We start from the raw sequence: 23,923 nt of genomic DNA, 5'->3' as shown, positions 1-23,923 counted from the left end.
TATCTGGTGCTGTACAGAAAAAAAATTGGCCAACCCTTGATCTAGAAACTGCTGTTCTAAAACTATTTTGAAACATTACTGATAGTAAAAATTCTTAGGACATAAATTTCTGACATCATAGTCTCCCAGTAAGTTGTTATTTCATAGAAATACTTCACCCATGGAAAAAATGGTATTTCAAATCTACATTATAGGTTTGTGAAAAATGATGGAGACCAGAGTTTCTATTCTAAATTAAAAAAAATATACAGTCAGGCTAATGTGTAAAATATAGATGTTTGCTTAGGATACCACTGGGAGATATTAAGAATAGCTGTGAGGAGAATACTAAAGAATAGATTTTTATATCATAAATTTAAACTTAACATGTAATGAAGTAAATCCTATTACACTTCACTTTATTTATTGTAATCCTTGTCAATTGAGTGATAAATTTTTAATTGGTTTTTAAAGCTTTTTCTTTATGAAGTATCTGCCAGCTATACCATAATTAGAATTATCCTTTGGTGCATATTTATAGATTCTGTGTTATAGTTACATATGATAAATTATGTTGAAAGTTTTCATTTTTTAAAATATTTTTTTTAGTTGTAGGATGGGCACAATACCTTTATTTTATTTGTTTTTATTTTTATCTGGTGCCAGGGATTGAACCCAGTGCCTCATGCATGCCAGGCAAGTGCTCTACCACTGAGCCACAACCCAGGCCCCCCAAAGTTTTTATTTTTAATGACATTTTTTTTACTATGCTGTGAGGGCAGCTTTATTCCATGTAAATTAAAATTAAAGTTTCCTGATATATTTTATTGGTGCTTTCAAAGCATCTCATTTAAAAGCTGTTCATAAATCATAATAACAACTAGGCTTTTTAAATTTTTTTTGATTTTGCTATTTTTATTTTTAAATGCCTTCATTTCACTCATTTATTTTTATGTGGTGCTGAGGATCGAACCCAGGGTCCCACACATGCGAGGCAAGTGCTCTACCACTGAGCCACAACCCCAGCTCCCTGATTTTGCTGTTCTTTAATAGTCCTAGTGGTCAGCAGATGGTGGTAATGGAAAAATAAACTTCTCTTAAACACAGACTCACATTTTTTCTATAATTTTTAATGTAGCCAATTTGTGTTTTCTTTCTAATTGCAGACCTTGCTTGCATGTACAAGTTATTTAGTCGTGTGCCAAATGGTTTGAAGACAATGTGTGAATGTATGAGTTCTTATTTACGGGAACAAGGTAAAGCCCTTGTTTCTGAGGAAGGAGAAGGAAAGAATCCAGTTGACTATATTCAAGTGAGTTACAGAAGATTCTCTTCAAGTTTTTATAAAGTCATTTGACAAGTGCTAAAAAAGATCACTTTTATTAATGTGTAATTATCCTAAACTTTAGAATTTTGCAAGTTGTACATATTTATATCAGGGAGCCAGACTCGAATGCAACTCTTCATTCGTTAACCTGATCAAGACCTTGTTTAAATAGTCTCAATAATGAATATGAATTCTATTTTATGTACGCTTTAATGTGTTGGAGGGAAAAACATTTTTTAAGTTAAATACTTTTTTGTTCCAAAATGTTTTGCTTGCAAGCAGAATTGTTAAGTAAATTATACTCCAGATTGTTCATGTTTTAATATAATCCCCTCTTCTTCATGCATTTTTAAGCTTCTCTCTGGCTAACCTGGTAGGTCAAAGCAGTGAGGCAGATCATTGATTCATCTCTAATATAGTATATGTATGTGGAAGATAACATGCTTTCTCATCACTGACATTTTGAATACGGGCTACATACAGACTTGAAAATTATATAGATCCTATAAGTTTAACTGTGAATGTATACATTTATTACCAACCAAGTTAAGATAAACATAAATGATCGTAAGTATATTTGTACAAAATTTTTATGTGTCCTAAATTTGTTTTTATTTATAAGGGCTTATTGGACCTGAAGAGTAGATTTGATCGCTTCCTTCAGGAATCATTCAATAATGACCGGCTCTTTAAACAGACTATTGCTGGTGATTTTGAGTATTTCCTTAACCTCAACTCCAGGTCTCCCGAATACCTCTCATTATTTATTGATGATAAGCTGAAAAAGGGAGTCAAAGGGGTAAGTTGTCATGCATTTACAATTATATTAAAATATATTTGTTGATTTAAGGTTAGAAAATAAAGTATAAAGTTAATAAATTTTATAGATAGAAAAATTAAGCCAAACCGCTGTGCTTAAATTTAAGTGCTGTGATCTATTAAAAAGTATTGTTTAATAACATTAAACAGGGATGAGAGGTGGGAGGGAAAGGGAGAGAGAAGGGAAATTGCATGGAAATGGAAGGAGATCCTCAGGGTTATACAAAAATACATACAAGAGGAAGTGAGGGGAAAGGGAAAAATAATACAAGGGGGAGAAATGAATGACAGTAGAGGGGGTAGAGAGAGAAGAGGGGAGGGGGGATAGTAGAGGATAGGAAAGGCAGCAGAACACAACAGACACTAGTATGGCAATATGTAAATCAATGGATGTGTAACTGATGTGATTCTGCAATCTGTATATGGGGTGAAAATGGGAGTTCATAACCCACTTGAATCAAAGTGTGAAATATGATATATCACAAACTATGTAATGTTTTGAACAACCAACAATAAAAAATTTAAAAAAAAAGTATTGTTTAAAATATTTGACATGATCATAATTTCTTTGACATTTCACTTACTTTACTCTACAATTGGCATTAAAAACTGGCATACTCTCCAGTAGTACAATGTTGCTTTCTTTTATCTGGTTCTGGATTGTATTATCAGACAGCAGTTGAATTCTGGGAACATATAGAAAGTAAGTTTGAAAATCTAACTGCAACTCACTTTCAAGCCTTTGTAATATATCTGGGGCCTTAGGAGTTCTCTTGAGAACATAGAAAGTAAAATCAAGCATGTTTGAGGGTTTTTTGTTCTTGTTGTTGTTGTTATTTTTTGATACCAGGGATTAAGCCACACCCCCAGCCCTTTGTTATATTTTATTTAGAGATAGGGTCTGAGTTGCTTTAGGGCCTCACTAAGTTGCTGAGGATGACTTTGAACTTTTGGTCCTCCTACCTGGGCCTCCTGAGATTTCAGGTGTGCACCATTGTGCCCAGCAAGCGTGTTTGATCACACTTGATGAAATGGTCATCTTGGAATTTTTGAGCCAAAAGGAAAAGTAACAAGTAGCCACAGGTTTATACAGGCAATAACTATAGTAAGAAAATGATATTACTAAGAATGCACAGAAATCATGTATCTTTTCATTTTAAAATATATAAGCTTAATCCATACAGTCTGTCACAGTATCATCTTGCCTTTATTTTAGATATAAGGGCAAGGAGTCTTTATCATCTGGATTATAACAAATTTTTACCCTTCTGTGCAAAATTTAGGTTTGAATGTGCTTAAGTGAAAAGGTCTATCTTTTGGGTATGTAAGTTTCTAATTATTATGTAGAGGTTTCTGAAATATTCTTTAAGTTTTATTTCTGCTGAACTTAGTCATCCCTTAATTCAACCTTGTGGTTCCCTCACATTTCCATTTCAGTGGTAGTCCTATCAGAAATGGAATTCTACTCTAAGACCTCAGTAAGGCTGCATTAGATAAGAGTGTAATGATTGTTCTGCTATATGAAGCAGAAGGCACTTTGTGAAACTTCATCCCTTCTGTCCTCTAGATATTTGTGTTTGTTTTCAAACAGTGTTTTAAAACTGTAGATGAGCTATGGTGTGCTATTTTTGTATAACTCAAATTTTATAGTAGTTGTCTTTTAATTTAATTTTGCAGCTAACAGAACAAGAAGTAGAAACAATATTGGATAAGGCAATGGTCCTTTTTAGGTTTATGCAAGAAAAAGATGTATTTGAACGTTATTATAAACAACACCTGGCAAGGAGACTTCTCACGAATAAAAGTGTTTCTGATGATTCTGAAAAAAATATGATATCTAAATTAAAGGTAAGGTATAAGTTAGTTGAAGTGGAGTATATCTAAGTGTAATGCTTGTCGTGATTGAACACCAGTAACGTGATTGGAAATTATTTATTTGGTTTTAAATGTGTGCTTAAGATATTGTTAAAGGTAGATTATTCATGAGAGTGGCAGTCTATCCTTACATTTGTTCAAGTTGTAGGACATTATGGTATGGTAGGATACATTCACAGAGGCCTATGAGAAGATTAATTAATAAGGAAATAATAAATATCACCATGTAATTCTGTTTCATGAAGAGATATTCATAAAGTACCTGTAAGTGAATTACCTGAGGTCCTTTTCAAAAATGCAGAGTTTTGGGCCCTGTGTATTCCATGGAGTACATAGGAATCGCTGAAAGAGTCTGGAAATTTGCATTTTTAAAACAAAATGCTTGGGGTTATTCTTAAAACCCTAACATTTCGTAACGAGGCATATAAGAACTCATAGAAAAATTTACAGAGATTATCAGCAGTGCCAATAACATAGAATCACTTGTTTCTATATTTTCTCATAGAAAAATCCATCATTTATTTGTATATACTTGTGTTTTTCCTCCATAGACTGAATGCGGATGTCAGTTTACTTCAAAACTGGAAGGAATGTTTAGGGATATGAGCATCTCAAACACAACAATGGATGAATTCAGGCAACATCTACAGGCAACTGGGGTAAGGTTCTTCTTGGATTTCTAGTTTCATATATTTTTGTTAAGTCTTTCATAACGAGGATTTTCATCTACATAACAGATAAATGATCTGGTTTCATTTCTTTAAATTAGTGACACTCTATTATCTGTGGGTATGTAAAAAATAATTTAACTGTGTTTCCATGAAAATATGTATTTAATTTTTATTTTTTCCCCACTTGAAGGAATGCACTGAAAATTAATAGAATTACTTTTTATAAAACCATTATAGAGTATAGAAAAATACAGAGCTTAGTAAAGTTTACTAGAGTTTGAATATTCTTCACTTTATCCTAGACTTTTTTTTACTTTCAGATAGTTACCTGACCTCCTTTACGTCAGTATTTTCATTCACAAAGACGATCTCCCATTCCAAGAAAAGGTGGGGTGGGGGAGTAAACAAACTATAAAAATGCAGAATTTAATGTATTATGTGTTTTTTGTTTTTTATTTTTTATTTAACTTTTTTTTTAGTTGTAGATGAACACAAGACCTTTATTTTATTATTTTTATGTGATGCTAAGGATTGAACTCAGTGCCTCACACATGCTAGGCAAGCGCTGTACCACTGAACTACACCCAGCTTGTGTTCTGTGTTTTGTGTTGTGACTCCCAAAGACACTAAGCTGGCACTTAAGTTACTTGAGGATTTAAAGTTTTTTTGAGTGACTATATGCCACTCTGTAGTTGACACCTCACATCCATTAACAGTTTTGGAGGCTTTTCCTTTGATATTTAAATAAGAAATCTTCACTTCCATTGCTCTCACAGTCCCATCACATGAAAATACTTATTCTGTAGAATGTGAAGACATTCTGACTCCATTCTAAGTAGTTAAATATCATTTATTTTGTCATAAATATGTTTTTGTTGTTGTTGTTTGTTCCATGGTGTTTTTGGTACCAGGGATTGAACCCCCGGGCATTTAACAACTGAGCCACATCCCTAGCCCCTCACTTTTAAAAAATTTTTGTTTTCCAGACAGGGTCTCATTAGGTCCTTAGGGTCTGCCTAAATTTGAATTTGTGATTCTCCTGCCTCAGCCTCCAAAGCTTCTGGGATTACAGTTGTATGCCACTGCTCCTGGCTTAAATATCTTGTTTGTCGTAGAGAAAGGCCAGTAAGACAATGCAAGTCTGTGATAAATAAAAGTCTGAGTCAGCAGGAAATGAATGATGAGATTATCCAAGATGGAATAATTTAGATTGCTTAGTGATTTATTATCTTAAATGTATAAGGGGCTGGTGTGTCCTCAGTTTCTTCTACGGTGTTATCTTCTATGCATCATCAAAGATATCTAATTTGAGTTTCTTTCAAGTAGAATAACTTTTGAAGAAATCCAAGCCTGTATTGCATCTTCATATTTATAAACCCAACCACCCCTTTAAATATCTGTATCAGTAAATCATACAGGTTAGATTAAAAATGGAATAATGGTTTGTAACAAGCTGTATTAGTACTAAAGATAATAGTTTGTCCTTAAAAGTACCTATTGATATTCTTTAAAATTTTGTTTGAAAAAAAAAATCTAATGGTAACGATTATGTATATATTTTGTAAAAGTTGTTAACCATTGTATATATGTATTTGGAGAGCACCTGCTCTGTAGCATGATATCTACAGTGTCTTATGCATAGTTTGTTAGAATGTAAACTACATGTTAAATCATGAAAGTTTTGATTAATGTAGTTGAAATGTAGGTAGGAAATTAGGAACATGTTATTTACACTAAGATGGTAAAAATATTTAAAAACAGATTAACGATACCAGAAGTTTCCTCTAAAATGATATTGATATGACCTCTTGACATTTTATCTTATTAAAAAATTTTAAGTCCAAAACTACAGTTCTCAATGATATGGGTAAGATTTTGTTACATGCTAAGAATTAACATTTTAGGCAATAATTATAATTATTTGCCACAGTTGTTAAACTTTGTAAGACATTAGACAGACCTAACCTTTCAGAACATCTGTTTTGTTTACCAGAGATAAGACATAAAGATAGCTACTTTTATACAACTACTTTGATAATTGTAATGGAGTGTCTAAATGGAACTGATAATGTTAGGAGACGTTTTCTGTTTTATACAGGTATCTTTAGGTGGTGTTGATCTCACAGTCCGGGTGCTCACGACTGGATATTGGCCCACTCAGTCAGCCACACCAAAGTGCAACATCCCACCAGCACCAAGACATGCTTTTGAAATATTTAGAAGGTAAACCTAAATCAGACTTTGTATTTCTAAGTACAAATAATTGTCCAAAATTAAAATAAATTTTGGCATTAATGATGTCCCCAGTTAAGGATGAATATATTCCATTTTAACCTCATGTTCTAAAGGAGAATTTATCCTTTATCCTTTTAATATTTAAGAATTAGTTGCATAAAACTTTTTGCAAAGGAATATTCACTTCCTTTCTTCAGCATTTGTACAGTATATTTTATACAGTTGATGTCTGTCACTAGGATAAATCAATTATTGGGTTACTATGGAGAAAAGTTAGTCTTATAAATAGCAGGAGCTCAGCAACAAGCTGAGGCAACGTGTATAGTAGCATTATTATTTAGTGTGCTATCTTTATCATTTAATTTTTAGCTAAGTTGTTGAGACCTCATATTCCCCCATTTCATTTCCTCTTCTGTGAAGAATTGAAACAAAAAGTCATTTCCAAGATGTGTTTTAACTTTTAAGGTCTCCCTTACATGTATATTTGTTCAGGATTGTTCCCCTGTAGTATGTGATTTAATATGCAAGTTGTATGATTCTCTAAAACCTAGTTTGATTTGCTGAAGGTTCTACCTAGCCAAACACAGTGGTCGACAGCTCACACTCCAGCATCATATGGGTTCTGCAGATCTCAATGCCACTTTTTATGGTCCAGTTAAAAAGGTAAATGTTCACAGTTTGAACATTCTAAGTAACTTAAAAATTTTGTTTGTATAACTGACCTGGGTAAACAATTTGTTTTATTGTTAAACCTGCCTTAAATATTAAAAAGTTTAAATATTCAATTTCATTTATAAGATTAAACTTGAGATAATGTAAATAAATATAAAGAAACTTGAGGTAATAATGGGAAAATGTAAGTTGATTTGAGGGCATACAGAGCTATGAGCCCCTTTTAAAAATTCTGTCTTTTATAATCCCTATTGCTAATCAAAACCAGTAAAATTAGGACTTGAGATTTAAGAAACACACATTAGCAAAGTCATTAAAAAATCAATAATGCATCAGTGATTTGTCTTCCTCTTAAAAAAGTAGCTGACTTTTTAATATCTAAAATCGTTAGTTTTAAGAGTAATAATTTGTTTTCATTAGTTTTAATCAAATCAGGGTCATTTGCCTTAAAACTGAAAATTAATAAGACTTAACAACTTAAATATATCTGGGCAGCAAATATGGTTTTGTAGTTGTCAATAAGATATATATATATACATATATATGCAGTGCTAAGAATTGAACCTAGTGCTTCACACATGCTAGGCAAGCATTCCACCACTGAGCTATAACCCAGTCCTAGTAAATATGTTTTATTTCAGATTTTAATTAGAATCTTCTAATTTTCCACGTGTTATGAGTCACTATAACACCAAAGTATTTTTTTAGTGTGTAAGTACTTTGGTTTTTATATTAAAATGTGTAGTAGTCATTGGATAATATTTATCACTATTATATATTTAAGTGGAAAAGAATAGGTCAAAGATACTACAGAACAACTTTTGATTATTGCTTGTTTTCATAGAGCAGCTTCTTTCATATAGCATAATATTTTTGTATAGTGCCAATAAATCATTCCTTTTTATTGCTGAGAAATATTTTATCTGAGCAGTGCTACTAAGGTTTATTAAAGAGATCAATAGACTTTTAAAGCATAGTGTATATACTAATTATTGAAGACAGAACAGGTTCAGATTTTGTGAATGGAAGTTTTCCCCTCTGCTGGTTTTGGTTTTATTTTAATGTTTTACTTTGATTGTATCATATGAAAAGAAATTTTTTAATATTTATTTTTTAGTTATAGGTGGACACAGTGTCTTTATTCTGTTTTTATGTGATCGAATCCAGTGCCTCACACATGTGAGGCAAGCGCTCTTCCTCTGAGCCATAATCCCAGCCCCATCATGAAAAGAAATTTAACCCTGCTACTTTGGGTGGTAGTGTGTCTGCAGTGTCATTTATAAGGGTGGTATTGTCATCCAATTTTACAATTTTACAGTGTTAAAATAACTTTAGCTTTAAATTTAGGGAACTCTTGGTTAGTTATATGCTCAGGTAGCTACCTGAAAATATTCACAGTGTTGGGGGTGTTGGGGATAGTCCTAAGTAAAGACTGTGTGTGTGTGTGTGTGTGTGTGTGTAGATTTCTTTTTATATGGGAGTAAGTTTTGGTGAGGGAGTGGAGATTACAGGACTTATTTCTAAAATATGTTGTTACAGATACTAGGAGATAATTATCTTTGTTCATATTTTTTAAAACATCAAACAGGAAGATGGATCTGAAGTTGGTGTTGGAGGTGCACAAGTAACTGGCTCAAATACACGGAAGCATATATTGCAAGTTTCCACTTTCCAGATGACCATATTAATGCTCTTTAATAATAGAGAAAAATACACATTTGAGGTATGAGTTGTTGTTATATATGTTTCTAACCACTTGTATTGTTTCTTCCATTTATTATCTGAGTCTTTCTTATGTGAGAAACCTTAAGAGAATCTCTTTGAATACCTTAACAGAATACTGCATAAAATTGGGCCATGGAACTATAAGAACATCATGCATTATTGGATCATTTTATGGCTGCTTTTTTAAGGTGCTGTTTTTTAAATCGGCATTATTGAAGTACAAGTTTCATATAAAAATTTCATATAATTTCACATTTTGAGTTTTAAACAAGCACCTATGTAACTTCCACCTCGGACCTGAGTATTATTTCCATATTTTTTTGTAACCCTTTTGTAGTCACTTTCATCCTATCACCCCTCGCCTCAGGCAGCCAGTTATTTGTTCTGTATTACTATAGATGAGTTCTGCCTTTTCTACACTTTCATACAAGTGAAATCTCATCATATGAGTTATTTGTGTCCCATTTCTTCCTTACATAGCATAGTATTTTTGAGATTCAACCTATTATATAATATCAGCAGTTCATTTCTTTTTGCTTATGAGTGATATTATGTGTACATGCTCCATTTTCTTGATTTCTATTTGTTAATGGGCTTCTTTGGGTTGTTACCATATTTTGGTTGACATGAATAGAATTGTATGTTTGTTTCCTTTTTTTGCTTTTGTTTTTAAGAAACCACCAAACTGTATGATTTTACATTCCTACCAGCAGTGAAAGAGAGAGCCCGTTGTTCCACATCCTCTGCAGTCTTCATAGTTGTAACCTTTTCAATTATATAATTGTCTCTCCTGGGTTTGATTTTCTTTTCTTTGATGACTAATGATATTGAGGATCTTTTATGTGTTTGTAAGTCCCTTATGTATATAGTTTGTGAAGTATCTGTTCACAAACTATATATAATAGTTTGTATTTAATATTATATGTTAAATATAATATGTATTTAATAGTTTTATATAATAGTTTGTATGCTAATAGGACTATTTTTCTATTAAATTATAAAAGTTCTTTATCCTGGATACCAGTGCTGGTAAATGTGTTATGAATATTTCTTAATTCTGTTGCTTGTCTTTTCATTTTTTAAAGGTAATCTTTGAAGAGAATTTTTTAATACTAACAGTTTTTTATTATCACATTTTTCCTTTTATAATTTGTTTTTGATGTCCTAAGAAATTATTACCTACCCTGAAATTGCAAAGATTTTCTTCCATTTTTTTAAGCAGTTTTTAACTTTAATTTTTACATTTACTTCCTCACATGGACAGTTGCTCTTTCCAGTATCATTTGTTAAAAGCACATCTTTTTTTTTTTTTCCCCTATTTAATTACCTTGGCACTTTTACAAAAAAAAAAAAAAAAAATTGACCATATATGGGTCTATATATTTCTTCACTGCGTAATCTGTTTGTTTGCCTGTCCTTTACACTATCCTGATAGCATAGTCAAATTTCTTTTTTTGCTTTAGAAAATTATTATAATATGCTTTTCAATTCCTTTTTAATTTTCCCTTTCTTTCTCTGCAGTAAATTATCGTTTGATTACATTAAAATCATGTAATTTTTTCCTATGCGTTTAAAAGGGTCTCTTGGAGTTGAAATGAAGATCATATGGTTCTTAATATAGTTTAAACTTGAGATAGTGAATGACTATTTTATGAGGCTTGAAAATTGGTGCTATATTTGTACTTAATTGAAAGCCAGTTTTCAGATACAGGTGAACACAGGAAGAACAAAAGTGTGAGTTTGAATATTTTAGTATTCATCTCCATGGCTCCCATTTATGTGGGAAACATAATAGATGACCATTTTTGTGTGATACACTTAAAATTTTTTAAATATATGTGTTATAAAGTGGCTAAGTCAAGAGGGTTTTTCCCCCGTATATATTTAACAGGTGGATCTTGCCTAGAGCATAATCTTAATTTTTATACACAAGTATGTGTGATTGGGAGACCTAAGAATATCAATTACATTGTGCCTTAGTCAGACATTGTAAGGCTTTTCAAACAGTTGGAATTATATTATCTCTAACATGTTTTGCATAGATATTTTAATCTGCAGCTTTCATAGATTATATGTAGCAAAATATACTGCTTGATAAATAACTTGCTTTTCAAAGGTCTGTTTTTTAAAGAACTGGTAAAAATAATGGAATAAGCAAAAATATAAATTTGTTTTCTGAAGCCATTATTAGTATTGCTATAATAGTGATTCAAGCTTACTCTTTCCATTCTCCAGTTGGGTTGAGATCATTGGTGCTAATGAGCAGTTATTAAGTAGAAGATAAAATTATCTAATATTCCCCATTTTAGCTAAGTCACAAATCTAAAACCTGATCTTAGGGTACCTAGAATTCCATGCAGTGCCTGCCTGTGGCTCCAAAGCCTGCTTGCTCACACCTCAAATCCAGTACATAGTGAGAAGACATGAAATTTATTTTTACTTGTGCCATGTGTTTCTCTATAGTCTGCTGCTTATAGGAGATAGTTGAAAGTGTTTAAAAATTTTAAAGGGAACTCATCTTTATCTTTGTATATTCTTGAGTTTAGTAAGATGATGTGTTATATAATACTGCATATCAAATCTCAAAACTGAATGATTTTAAAACAAACATTTAACAATTTATAATCTATCATATTTTCTATGGGTTAGGGATTCAGGAGGAGGTCTTTCATGAGTTTGCATTTAGATGTCATCTGGGGCTTTAGTCATCTAATGGTTTGATTAGGGCTGGAGAATATATTTCCAAGGTGGATCAGATGGCTGGAAAGTTTGTTTTGGCTACTGTTAAACAGCATTAGTTTCTCTCCATGGGCCTTTCTATTTGACTGATTGTTCTCAAATCCTGGTGGCTGACTTTTCCCAGAATGGGCAATCCAGGAGCCCATACAGTGTCTTTATGACTGAGCCAGCCGCGAAAGTTGCATACTGTCCCTTCTCATTTTCTTGGTTTCCCAAACCACTTGTAGAACAGTGAGAAGACCGTACAATGTTAAAACATACTTTTATCTGGAAGCTAGGTACAACAGGTGGTGTCAATTTGCAGTGTCACATTTAATCCATAGTAGGATGCTGTAGTCTTTTCTTTTTTTACGTTTTGCATGAATAAAAATTTATTGTGTTTAGAATACCTAAAACGAGGATGTATGGAGATATATATATATGGTAATCTTATACCTTGGATTTTATAACTAGCATTTGGTTTTCAAGAAGTATGGAAAATAATACATATTTTTCTTAATACTGTTATACTTATAAAATATTTTCTAAGAATAAATTTCAGTTATAAGGACTTATTATGGACATTAATGGGAAACAGAATTGAAATAGAAATGTAAACAAGAGACTGAGAAATGGAGGAGATATATATATATATATATAATTTCCTAATTTTCCAAATCCTTGTCCTTGCCCCTGTGAGACCCAAGTTTACCATCTTCCCTTGGAGACTATCAGTTACTTCTTCTAATAAATTGCCTTGTTGGAATGGGTTTCTGTTCTTTACAATTAATGTGAGGCTAAGATAACTGAAGCCCATTGGTGTGAATATACTATGTATACAACCAGAGATATGAAAAAATTGTGCTCTATATATGTAATAAGAATTTGCATTCTGCTGTCATATATAAATAAAAAAATTTACATAAAAAAGAATTGGTAACAATCATTAGTGATATGACTTCACAATATGTAAAGGAAAATGGTTGAAAATATAAGGAGAGATAGACAGTTTCACTATCGTAGAAATCACAGGTTTACTTGTAAACAGAAAAAAGGAGGGATGTAAATTTGAACAGCACAGAGAACTTCGGATTCAAAAAGCAAAATACACTCTTGGGAAATATCCAAATCTGACATAGCCTTGTTATCAAAACTGAACAAAGAAAATACTAAACAGAGAAAGTAATAGGTTATTTAACATAAATACATAAATTTTAAATATTAATAAATTATATTCAGCAAGGTATTGAAGGACTAATACACTGTGTTCAAACAAGATCTATTAAGTCCATCCACACTCCTTATTTCTGGAATGTGGCACCCTTAGCCACCTAAGAATGGAGTGAAATGTTCTTAATATTATAAAGTTGTAGTTAAGAGAAAATTGAAGCACAACAATAAGTAATAATAAAATACTAGATACGTTCCTATTGAAGTTAGGAACAAGGTAGGATGCTTACCTTTCATACTACCTTTACACCTTGCTCTGCAGGATCTAGATAATAAACTAAGAAAAAGGAGTGAAATTTATAAATATTAGGAATTTAAAATTTTTTAAATCTTTGAACATTAGATTGTCAGCTTGGCAATGTGTGATAATTAAGAGAAAGCATTCTCTGAGTTCTGTTTGTTAAAATCACCTTTTCTGTAAACCAGCATTAATTAGGAAATGACATGAGAGAAAAAGGGTATTTTATCAAGAATAATAATCTTCCTAGTAATGGTTCTGCAAGATAAATCATTCGTTTGAATAAACAGTCCAGAAGCAAATTGATATATATTCGTGCATGTTTGAGATGTGATAAATTTATCATTTTAAATCAACCTAACTTAAAATAATTGGTGGTTCATTTGAGGTAGAAGGGAAAGGGGTAATAATGGGACCTAATTCCACTTATCATATCATATACAAAGTTAAATTTTAAGGTAGATGTGAAAATATATGCATAAGCATAAATCTGTAAAAATAATATAAGAGAATATAGAGTATGTTAATAACCGTGGCAGGAGATACATTTTTATAAAATCTATTACAAAAAGGAAAAGACTCATACATTTAAACAATTCTGTTCCTGTGTGAATATACATACCACAGTGAATTTCACCTGTATGTGTATTTATAAAGCACCAATTTAAAAAATAGTAAATAGGGCTGGGAATGTGGCTCAAGCGGTAGCACACTCGCCAGGCATGCGTGTGGCCCGGGTTCGATCCTCAGCACCACATACCAACAAAGATGTTGTGTCTGCCGAAAACTAAAACATAAATATTAGAAATTCTCTCTCTCCCTCTCTCTCTCTCTCTCTCTCTCTCTCTCTCTCTCTCTCTCTCTCTCTCTTTAAAAAAAAATAAAAAATAGTAAATAGAATGAAGATCAGTAGAGCAGAGGGAAGGAGGAAGACAGGAAAAGAGGAAGGTACTGGGGACTGAAATGAAGCAGATTATATTCCATGCATGTATAATTATGTCACAATGAACCCCTCTATCATGTACAACTATACTACACTAATAAAAACATTCTAAAACAGTAATAAAAACCTCTATATGATGAAATCTCATAAGTTAAAAGTCTAGGCAAAATTAACATAATTGAAAACTAATATATAAAGAGCATCAAAAATCAATGTGGAAACATACAATTTAGTAGAAAAACATGTCAGGAATATGGCTAAACAAAGCACAGAGGAAAAGTTACAGATATCCTGTAAATATAAAAAGACTTTTTTTATCCCAGTGATCATGAGACATACAGGTTAAAAAGAGAACATTTAAAGTCCAACCATTGTCACAGAAAAAGAAAATTAGTGTTGAAGATGTGAGGGAATGGATACTCAGGCATATTGTTAACAGGGCTTCATATTTTAAGCAACTTGAAAGACAGTTTGTCAGTATCCATCAAATATAAAATATTTATCACTTTGAGAATCCAAATACCTTTCTAGAAGTCTACTTCAGAATACCTGGCTGTTTGTGCTCAAAATTAGAAATGCATCACAAAATTTAATTACAGTTTCATTTTCCTTCTGTATGATGATAAAACAGTATAATGGAATGCCTTGTGGCTTTAATCTGTCTTAACATGGGAAATCTGAAAATCAATAGAAAAAAACATTATGGCCAGGCGTAGTGGTGCACGCCTATAATCCCAGCATCTCAGGAAGCTGAGACGGAGGATCGCAAATTCAAAGCCAGCCTCAGCAAAGCTTAGGCACTAAGCAACTCAGTGAGACCCTGTCTCTCAAATACAAAATAAGGCTGGGGATGTGGCTTAGTGGCCAAGTGCCCCTGGGTTCAGTCCCTGGTACTTCCCCCACCCCCCAGCAAAACCAAAAAACATCCTGTTGTGGTTCCATGTATGTTTAATACTGGTAGTTAAGTGGATATTTTCATGTACAAACGTGTATGTCTGCATTTGTATTCATGTATTTATAGATGAATGGGAAAAGGCATCAGTTGTTACATAATGAATTGTAATAGTTACTTCTGGAAATAATCTGCAATTTCAAGATATTGCCTAAGAAGTTGTTTCCAGTTTTTTTTAATTATTTTTTTTAGTTGTAGTTGGACATAGTACCTTTATTTTACTCATTTTTTTACATGGTGCTGAGGATCGAACCCAGGGCCTTGCACATGCTAGGCAAGCGCTCTACCACTGAACCATAACCCCAGCCCCTGTTTCCAATTCTTTGATTAAACAGTAACTAAAATAGTTCATTTTATCATATGCATAATTACCATCTCCATTTTAATAGTACCTATTTTATTTGGGGGAATGATAAGTGTGTACAATATTTGAAATGTGTAAAGTTTAATGAATGTTTAATAAAGTCAAACAGATAAATATATAGCAAAAGATTATTTGAAGCAAAGGAATATTTAGAATCAGGAATTCACATTTCTTTGAATCCTTTGAATCCTTAAATGTCCCTGTTGTCTTATGAGGAGTAATTAATATCCGTGTACAATTTCTTTGCTGTCTGATAAGACATAAGAATAATGAATTTAAAATATTTTTTCCTCAACTGCTTTTTAAAAAATTTTTGTTTTATTCATGCTATATATATGTAGCAAAAGTTATTATCTGAACTTCCAAATGTCAATGTATTTCTTACTAATATTTATATTTAATGTTAATTTCCAGGTATTTAAACTTTTCATTTGTCACACAGGCAGTAAATGTTGTCAATTGGATTCTAAGATTTGATTTTGATTTTGTTAGCCTGAAGTCAGTATTACTTTGTTTCTTTATATAAAAGACATTGCTAAGAAAATCTGATTAGCAGTTATATGTGGTTAACAGTTTATTTGTATCTAAACATTAAAGCAGGTTCCTAACAATCTCTGCGGAATGATATTTTTAAAGTAATCCTGTCTCCTGAAGCAAAAAATGTACACGTGTTCTTAATATTTTATAACTTCAATCACCCTTTAGTTTGTTCAAATGAGATTTTAATGATGAGCCAATAATATTCTTTGTTATAAACTATTTCTTGATTGGAATTACCTCTTTCTAACCACTGCTTGATCATTTTCTTCTTTAATTAACTAATCTCCTTTAATCTTTCAAAAATTCTAATTTTTGTTAATCTGGTGAAATTTCAGGAAATTCAACAAGAAACAGATATCCCTGAAAGAGAGCTGGTTAGAGCCCTACAGTCCCTCGCCTGTGGTAAACCAACACAGCGGGTTCTTACGAAAGAACCAAAGTCAAAGGAAATAGAAAATGGTCACATATTTACAGTTAATGATCAGTTCACATCCAAACTACACAGAGTCAAGATTCAGACAGGTATCTGGTAATTATATATTTCCTCTAGAAAAATTCTTATCTGCTAAATTTCTTCCTTAAAAAAAAGGAAATTAATGCTTTTTTTTTTAACAAATGTTCATAGTGCTATATGACTGACGCTTGGCATAAGAAAAACAGCAGGTTTTATTAATAATATGTTCATATCAATATATGGTTGAATCCAAGCACAGTAATAAACCTTTTAAAAAGTAATTGTAGTGTGGAAAAGTACTTCTTTCTATATGTTTTTCAACAAATGAACCATGATTTAACTTATGGTTTATGTATAATTTAAATTTCAGAATCTTAAAACCAATATTAATTTAAAAAACATGCAATGTTTTATGACAGTCAAGTTTTACAGCCTTTCAGGTTGATAGTGAAAATACTATATTATATGTGTAACATAATGTAAGATGTGTTTTTTTTTTTTTTTTTTTTTTTAATGTATTTAAGCAGAAAAAAGGACACTTAATTCTTCCTGATATTTGAAAGCAGCTTGCTACCTGGTTTCAAAACTAGCATTTAGATAAGCCTTCTACTGCTAATTCATCTATTATGGTGGATAAAACAGTGTTTTAAAATAAGATAAATATCATTTTTAAATGACTATAATTTTTAAAAATGTATTTATATCATACATTAATAAAGGTAATATAAAATTCTTTGTGTTAAATATACAATTGATTACTAAAGTAGATTGACACAAAAACTTTTGGTTTCCTTTTTTACTTTTTTGTAAAGCAGAGTGATATTTTGGTTAAAGTTTTGATTCCTATGTATGATAGTCACAAACTGTATCATTGTAATTTTCATTAGCCAAAATTAGCCATATCTTTGTGACATACTGTATGATAAAAACAAAACTGTCTAATTATGAGCATCATGAAATAAAATTTCTTTTTTCCTCTAAATGCAAAACATGTATTTGGGGTAGAAATAGGTTTTATATTTCAGGGCTTGTTTGTATTCTGGATCTGGAGAACATATAGGAATATGTATCTGAATCACCTGGCTTCATCTTACTTTAAATAAAAATTGCTTTTGTAATCCCAGATTATGATGTCCAGCATAGTATTATCTAAAAATAATCTTCACTTGATGGATTTTTTAGTTTTGGGTGTTAAGTGTGCGCATGCATGCATGTCTGTGTGGGATTTTTAGATGTAATGAAAGTAGGAATGTAGTCTATAAGGAAGGATTTGACTGGTAGATATCTCTTTTTAAGTTTTTTTCAGTGATGAAATTCTGTAAAAATGTTTTTCATTTGGAGATGGTTTTTAGGTGATCTTGGTTCTTATATTTTTAGTGAAAATTTTTTCTTCAGTGATAAATATTATGACCACATCAGTTTTCTTAAATTGTTAAAAGCTCAATAATGTAATCAAGGACTCAGAGACTTTAGCCTAACCTGTTTATACTGTTTTTATTATAGCCAGTAATAGAAACTTTAGCAAAAAAAAATTTTTTAATTTAAAAAATTTTATTCATTTGTTTGTTTATTTTTTTAATTTTGGAAATAATTTAGAGTCCTCATAATCAGCAACAGTTTCCGTAATTGACAATCTGCTCCAACTACCCATCTGTAGGTACATAAAGATACATACATGTGTAGGCATCACCTTCAGTTACACTCTTCTTAAGTGTTAGGCTCTTGGGAGTGGCTCCTGTACTTAATATTTAAAAAAAAAAGAAAAATTGTAATTCAGGATGTATCACCCTAGTCTTCCCATTTATCTTTTTTTGTAGGAATTTAAGGAGTATTCCCAGATCCACATGAACCAAATCACTTGTTTTAAAATAATTTTTTCCTAATTTTTATTTTAAATAATTTCAGATTCACAAAAAAAATTGAAAAATACTGTAATGGACATCAGAATGTCTATAACCTGTGTTTACCTAAACAAACCTAAATTACCTTAATTAAAATTTTGTCATACTGACTTTCTCTTTTCTGTCCCCCTGTATCTCTTTTAATTGTTTTTAACCTAAAAGAATCTCTCTTTGTGTTTGTGTATGTGACATTGACTTTTTTCAGGAAAAACTTTATTCTTTCTTTGTAGACTACATTATCTGATCTCTCTCTTTTTTTTTGCCAAGATGATATGATGTCTTAGCAAATGATGCTGGATGCTCTATTCTTTACCAAGGGATTCTAATTAGAAACAGCTGAATGGATATGCACGCTAGAATGATCTTCTTAATTGTACTGTCTCCTGCCCATGCCCAAATCAGCAGTGTTCTTTGCACTTCGGTGTAATTGTCCAGTCCCTATTTCCAGAAACTTTACATCTACATCCTTTTAATGACCAAAAACTGACTTGTCTTCTTTGCTGCTTCAAATAGAGCAGAGTTGTGCAAGAAAGAAAATGATGTATTTAACCACTTAGCAGTTGCTTTGAAGATCTGTAGGAAGTACAGAGTGAGATTCTCCTAAAAACTGAAATATGGTTTGGTAATAAGGTCATAATGAGAAATTGTTAGATAATAGGAGATTTTTAGTTGTTTCACTGTTAAGGAGTTTCTTTTACTGACATTTTAGTGGTGGTTTTTAATTGATGATTTAGCTGCCAGAATCTTGACTCCACATACTCTTTTCTTCCCTTAATGTCTTTTAAGAGATTATTGCTATATTCTAAGGAGGAAACAATAAGTATTTGCCTGTGTAAAATATGTTTGGTGAAGTATAACTTGAAGCCATAGTGTGGTAAAATATTAGTTGAGTCCTGGAAGTCACAAGCAGTGAAAATTGTTTCTGCTGAAGAATAGCCAGCTACCATTTTCCTTCCAGGAAAGGACTTGTGTTTTATAAATATGAAATTGATTTTATTATCTCTGTATAGTTCCTAATTTATGGAAAGAATAATTTAGAATTGAACATTGAATGTTTACTTTTTGATATTTTCTGAAGTTAATAAATGTGTGTGTGTACTTGAAGGTTGAAATTAATTTTTCTCTGAGGATAGAAATAAATTATAAGTATGCTTGTAAACCAAATATTTCATTACATTTATGGAAAATATCTGTTTCTATTTTAGTTGCTGCCAAACAAGGTGAATCAGACCCAGAAAGGAAAGAAACAAGGCAGAAAGTAGACGATGACAGAAAACATGAGATAGAAGCTGCTATAGTGCGAATAATGAAATCTAGAAAGAAGATGCAGCACAATGTTTTAGTAGCAGAGGTAAGGATACTTCAATACTTGATGAATAGAGAAAAGCAGAATAACATTATTAACAACTTAAGGAAGTACTGTTTAATTGAAACTCTTTGTGTATCACTTCTCATTGAAAACAAGACACTTGACAAAACGTACACACTGGAGGAACTAATGTATTTATGATGAAAGGATAATAATGGCACAAGAAGAATTATTGCTATTTTAATATCTTTATGTAAACAAACTACCTGTATTTCTGAAAATTAATAACAGTTGCCATTTATTGAGGGTTTGTATTTCACACATTGGGAAAACTAAAAAGGGGGAAATCCATTGAAAGACTATTGAAATAGTAAGATGACTAGGGCCTTGGTAAAGTATTAGTAACTAGTGAATCAGGATGATTGAGAGTGAGGAGTTGAACCTCTTAGGTTTCTGGCTTGAGTGAATACATAGAGGTTGTTCCCTTTAACTGAAAAATGAAGAATAATGTGCTGATGTGTTCCAGGTGTTAATATTATTTTTGCACAAGTTTGCTCTATTGTATTTTATTAGGGACATATCATTAGGCCAATTGGAAGTCAGAAGAAAGGTAAGAACTAGAATTCACTATATGGGAATATAGTTAAAACCACAGATTTTCCCAGGAATAACATGGAGGGCAGGAAGAGAAACAACAATAGGGTAGTCCCCCTTTCTTACCATATAAGGAGCAATGATAATGTGCCAACCAAGGCATGACATAAGAATGGATAAATGTGCATATAAGAGGTGAGAATTTGTGGGATTTCAAACAAACGGTCTCTTTTGTGCAGTGCTTAGTTGAATAACTTAAAGAGGAACTTGTCCGAAATTTCTTTTGAAGAATGGTGCTCAAGAATTTGCTGAATGTGAATCTGTAAATTTATTTTGGCATACATTTTGTAAATGGCCAGTTGTAGCATGAAAGCATCTGTAGACAATACATAAACAAGTTGGCTATATTTCAGTGAAGTTTTATACAAGTAAGCAACAGTCTGTATTTGGCCTGTGATCCACTTTGTTGGCTCCTGTCCTGTGTATACACGGTATAAAAACTGCAGTTTGACTCAGCAGGGAGCTGTAGTAGATGTAGAATGTAGGTTTGATCAAAGGGTGTTTATGGAATAGGACCAGAGAACCCAGAGTTGTAGGCACTGTTGATAGTGTAGCTGAAGTGATTTTGAATGTAGTCCAGGCTCTGCAAGGAAGGAAGAAATGTCAAAAGAAGCTATTCATAACCTGAAAGACAAAGTGGGTCAAAGAATTGGAGATCTCAGGTGGGTTGAGAGCAAATTTGCTGATACTGGAGTGATAATCCTGGAAGTATGACAGATTTTAGTTACAGAGTGAAGTACTGAAGTTTCATATTTCAAAGAATTGATCAATCCATTGTGACTTTGAGAAATGAACTGATCAAGAGTAAAAGAAAAGATGGCTTATGAATGAGTGGATGATCTGCAAGAGAGGCAGGATGACTTTTTGGAAAGAGCATCAACTTTGAGGTCAGAAAGGTTTAGATTCATCTCTCCTGGCTCTGTTACTTACTACTTATTCACGTCAGTTTTTTCTGTGGCATATTTCCCTCCTTTATAAAATAAGATAGCCCCCTTTTGAGTGTAAAGAACATTTAAATACATTAATGTGTGCAAAATGATTGACAAATAGTGCATAGCAGGTTGTGGCTGCTGCTATACTTACTGATGACACAATACTTAGGTTCTTGACCACACGTGGAGAAACAAATGACAACAGTAGTACCTAGTATGGATGGACATTATTCTAAGACATTGCATGTATTAACTCAATTAATGTATATAACTTCTTAAGGATCCAAAGCTAGTAAGTGATAGAGCTGGGATTTGAACCAGGCAGTCTGGGTTCAGAATTTGTACTCTTAAGTATATTATGCTATCCAAGTTCTATGAAACAGGAGAGTATAACCCAAAGGTCAACCATTAGTAAACAGCAAAATGATTAAACTGTAGGGTAGTATATATTCATACTAATATAATCCAACTAATTCAACTGCTTATCCATTTTAACATTTACATTCAAATAGAATTGCATTCTAATCATGCATTTTCAAATAAAACCTTTTTGAAATTTTCTGTACTTTCAACATTTTTTTTGAATCTTAAAATGATACAACAGTTCTATTCAAAGATAGAAATTTTTGTGTTTTTAAATGAAAATGTTAATTTTTCTGGTAGAAATTAGTCTTTATCCCTTTTTTTTTTTTTAGGTAACTCAGCAGTTGAAGGCACGATTCTTACCAAGTCCAGTTGTTATTAAGAAACGTATTGAAGGACTTATTGAGAGAGAATATTTGGCACGAACACCTGAGGATCGCAAAGTATACACATATGTAGCATAAAATGTGTTCAGAAATTTGATTTATTCTTGGACTGTATTCTTCGCATGGACTGGGAAGTTCTTTTAAATCATTAATATTAAGACGACCATCTCTTCTATTAAATTACAGTACGTGTTCTAGACCATTCAGATCAAGCCTTTACTCCCTTTGAGAGTTTTCAACATCAAATTGATTGAGCTTCAGGCTTTACGACGTTTATCCCTGTAGAGATCATCTTTACAGTTCCTCGGGAAAATGTGAATGTGCCGCGTTTTGTTTTCAATACTGTATGAAAACAGGAAAAAATAAACAAAACTTTAGAAAATACAGCTCATTAAAATAAAATTGTTGGATTTCACTTCCCCAGGTCTTCAGTGTTGATGTAAATGTGTTTCTGTAGTGTTGCTTATTAGCACTTTGCTCATTGTGTAAGTTGGGTAACAAAAATGGCAAAAGAAATGCAAAATTCCCAGTTATCTTGCTCTGCTTAAAACATTTCTTTAGCTAGTCTTATTTAATTTAAAGATTTGATAACTACACAAAGACCCGAGCATAGAATTTGAGCATGCTTCATCCTACCACTTGCACTTACTAATCTCATAGCCTTATGACCAAGAACCTTTGTTTTGGGCTCAATACATACCCTGATTTGGTTTTTCTCTATTATAATTTGAGATTTCCCAAAGTCTTATAATGATTAGGTTTTGTTCTGAGTTATTTCTAGAGAAAGAAAATATTTTAGTATGTATAAATTGTACAATAATTTTTTTGCTGTTGTACTCACTGCTAATAGTGGATTGTATAGGGTGGTGTTTTTCTTTCATTTATTGTGGATAAAAATTAATGAATTTAGTATACACATACCCACTAATTCAAGTATGTCAGAGCACAAAGTTGGCAGCTGGTTATATTTAATTCGTCCCCTTTGAAAAGCACATGCAGACTATAGTTTGTTTATAAATACCTTAGGTTCCCTCCATACACACAATTTAAATATATATTTTGGTGAAGATGTAGTACACTTAATTTTCTGTCTTGAAATGCAGTCTAATGATGCAATAAATATCACCTTGATAGTTTTAATGAAATCTTTAGTTCCTTACAGCTATGTTTTGGAAAGTGATTAAGCAATATTTTAAAAACCTGATGATTCTTGGATATTTAATAGCTATTATCCTGAAGAGTCATCATTTCATGTTTTCAAAGGTGTGCTTAGTGCTGAAGATTCATGTCAGTTATCCTGTGCTTCCAACCATCACCAATGTTTTTTACCAAATTGATCTGCCAAGGATTATAGTTTGCTTTATTTTAACGTCAGAATATTTTTATGGTCAGTTTTATTTAATTTTGTTCTCATAAGACAATGGTTCAGATATGTAATTGGGGAGAACCACTATAGATTTCCTATGGATAGAATAATGAAATGTTGTAAGTTCAAATAACCAACCCTCCATTGAGTATCCATACTGTTGATACATGTATTAGGCTATATGTCTCAGAAAACAGTTTCTGTTTAAATTGATGATAAAGTTACAACAACTGAATTCTAATACGGATTAAAAACTACACATAAATATTT

At 32.0% G+C, this 23,923-nt stretch overlaps 1 protein-coding gene across 2 annotated transcripts in view; it reads left to right on the top strand.

Annotated features, from left to right (window-relative positions):
- Cul3 (cullin 3) overlaps positions 1-22,706 on the top strand; it is an 83,746-nt gene extending 61,040 nt beyond the window's left edge. For both annotated transcript variants that reach the window (XM_046439661.2, XM_058577517.1), the window contains exons 7-16: positions 1,146-1,291; positions 1,929-2,105; positions 3,803-3,973; positions 4,552-4,659; positions 6,770-6,894; positions 7,473-7,569; positions 9,167-9,301; positions 16,624-16,810; positions 19,849-19,994; positions 22,234-22,706. In XM_046439661.2, the coding sequence (XP_046295617.1) occupies positions 1,146-1,291; positions 1,929-2,105; positions 3,803-3,973; positions 4,552-4,659; positions 6,770-6,894; positions 7,473-7,569; positions 9,167-9,301; positions 16,624-16,810; positions 19,849-19,994; positions 22,234-22,365 (1,424 nt within the window). In that variant the 3' untranslated portion in view covers positions 22,366-22,706. The remainder of the gene's footprint in view (positions 1-1,145; positions 1,292-1,928; positions 2,106-3,802; positions 3,974-4,551; positions 4,660-6,769; positions 6,895-7,472; positions 7,570-9,166; positions 9,302-16,623; positions 16,811-19,848; positions 19,995-22,233) is intronic.
- Positions 22,707-23,923: the final 1,217 nt, after the last annotated feature.

The sequence above is a fragment of the Marmota monax genome, unplaced genomic scaffold (genome assembly GCF_021218885.2).
Source record: "Marmota monax isolate L192 unplaced genomic scaffold, Marmota_monax_Labrador192_F-V1.1 WCK01_AAM20220418_F8-fsc00041, whole genome shotgun sequence".
Taxonomy (NCBI): domain Eukaryota; kingdom Metazoa; phylum Chordata; class Mammalia; order Rodentia; family Sciuridae; genus Marmota; species Marmota monax.
The sequence above is the reverse complement of the archived record's forward strand: the minus strand, read 5'-3'. Positions and strand labels throughout refer to the sequence as shown.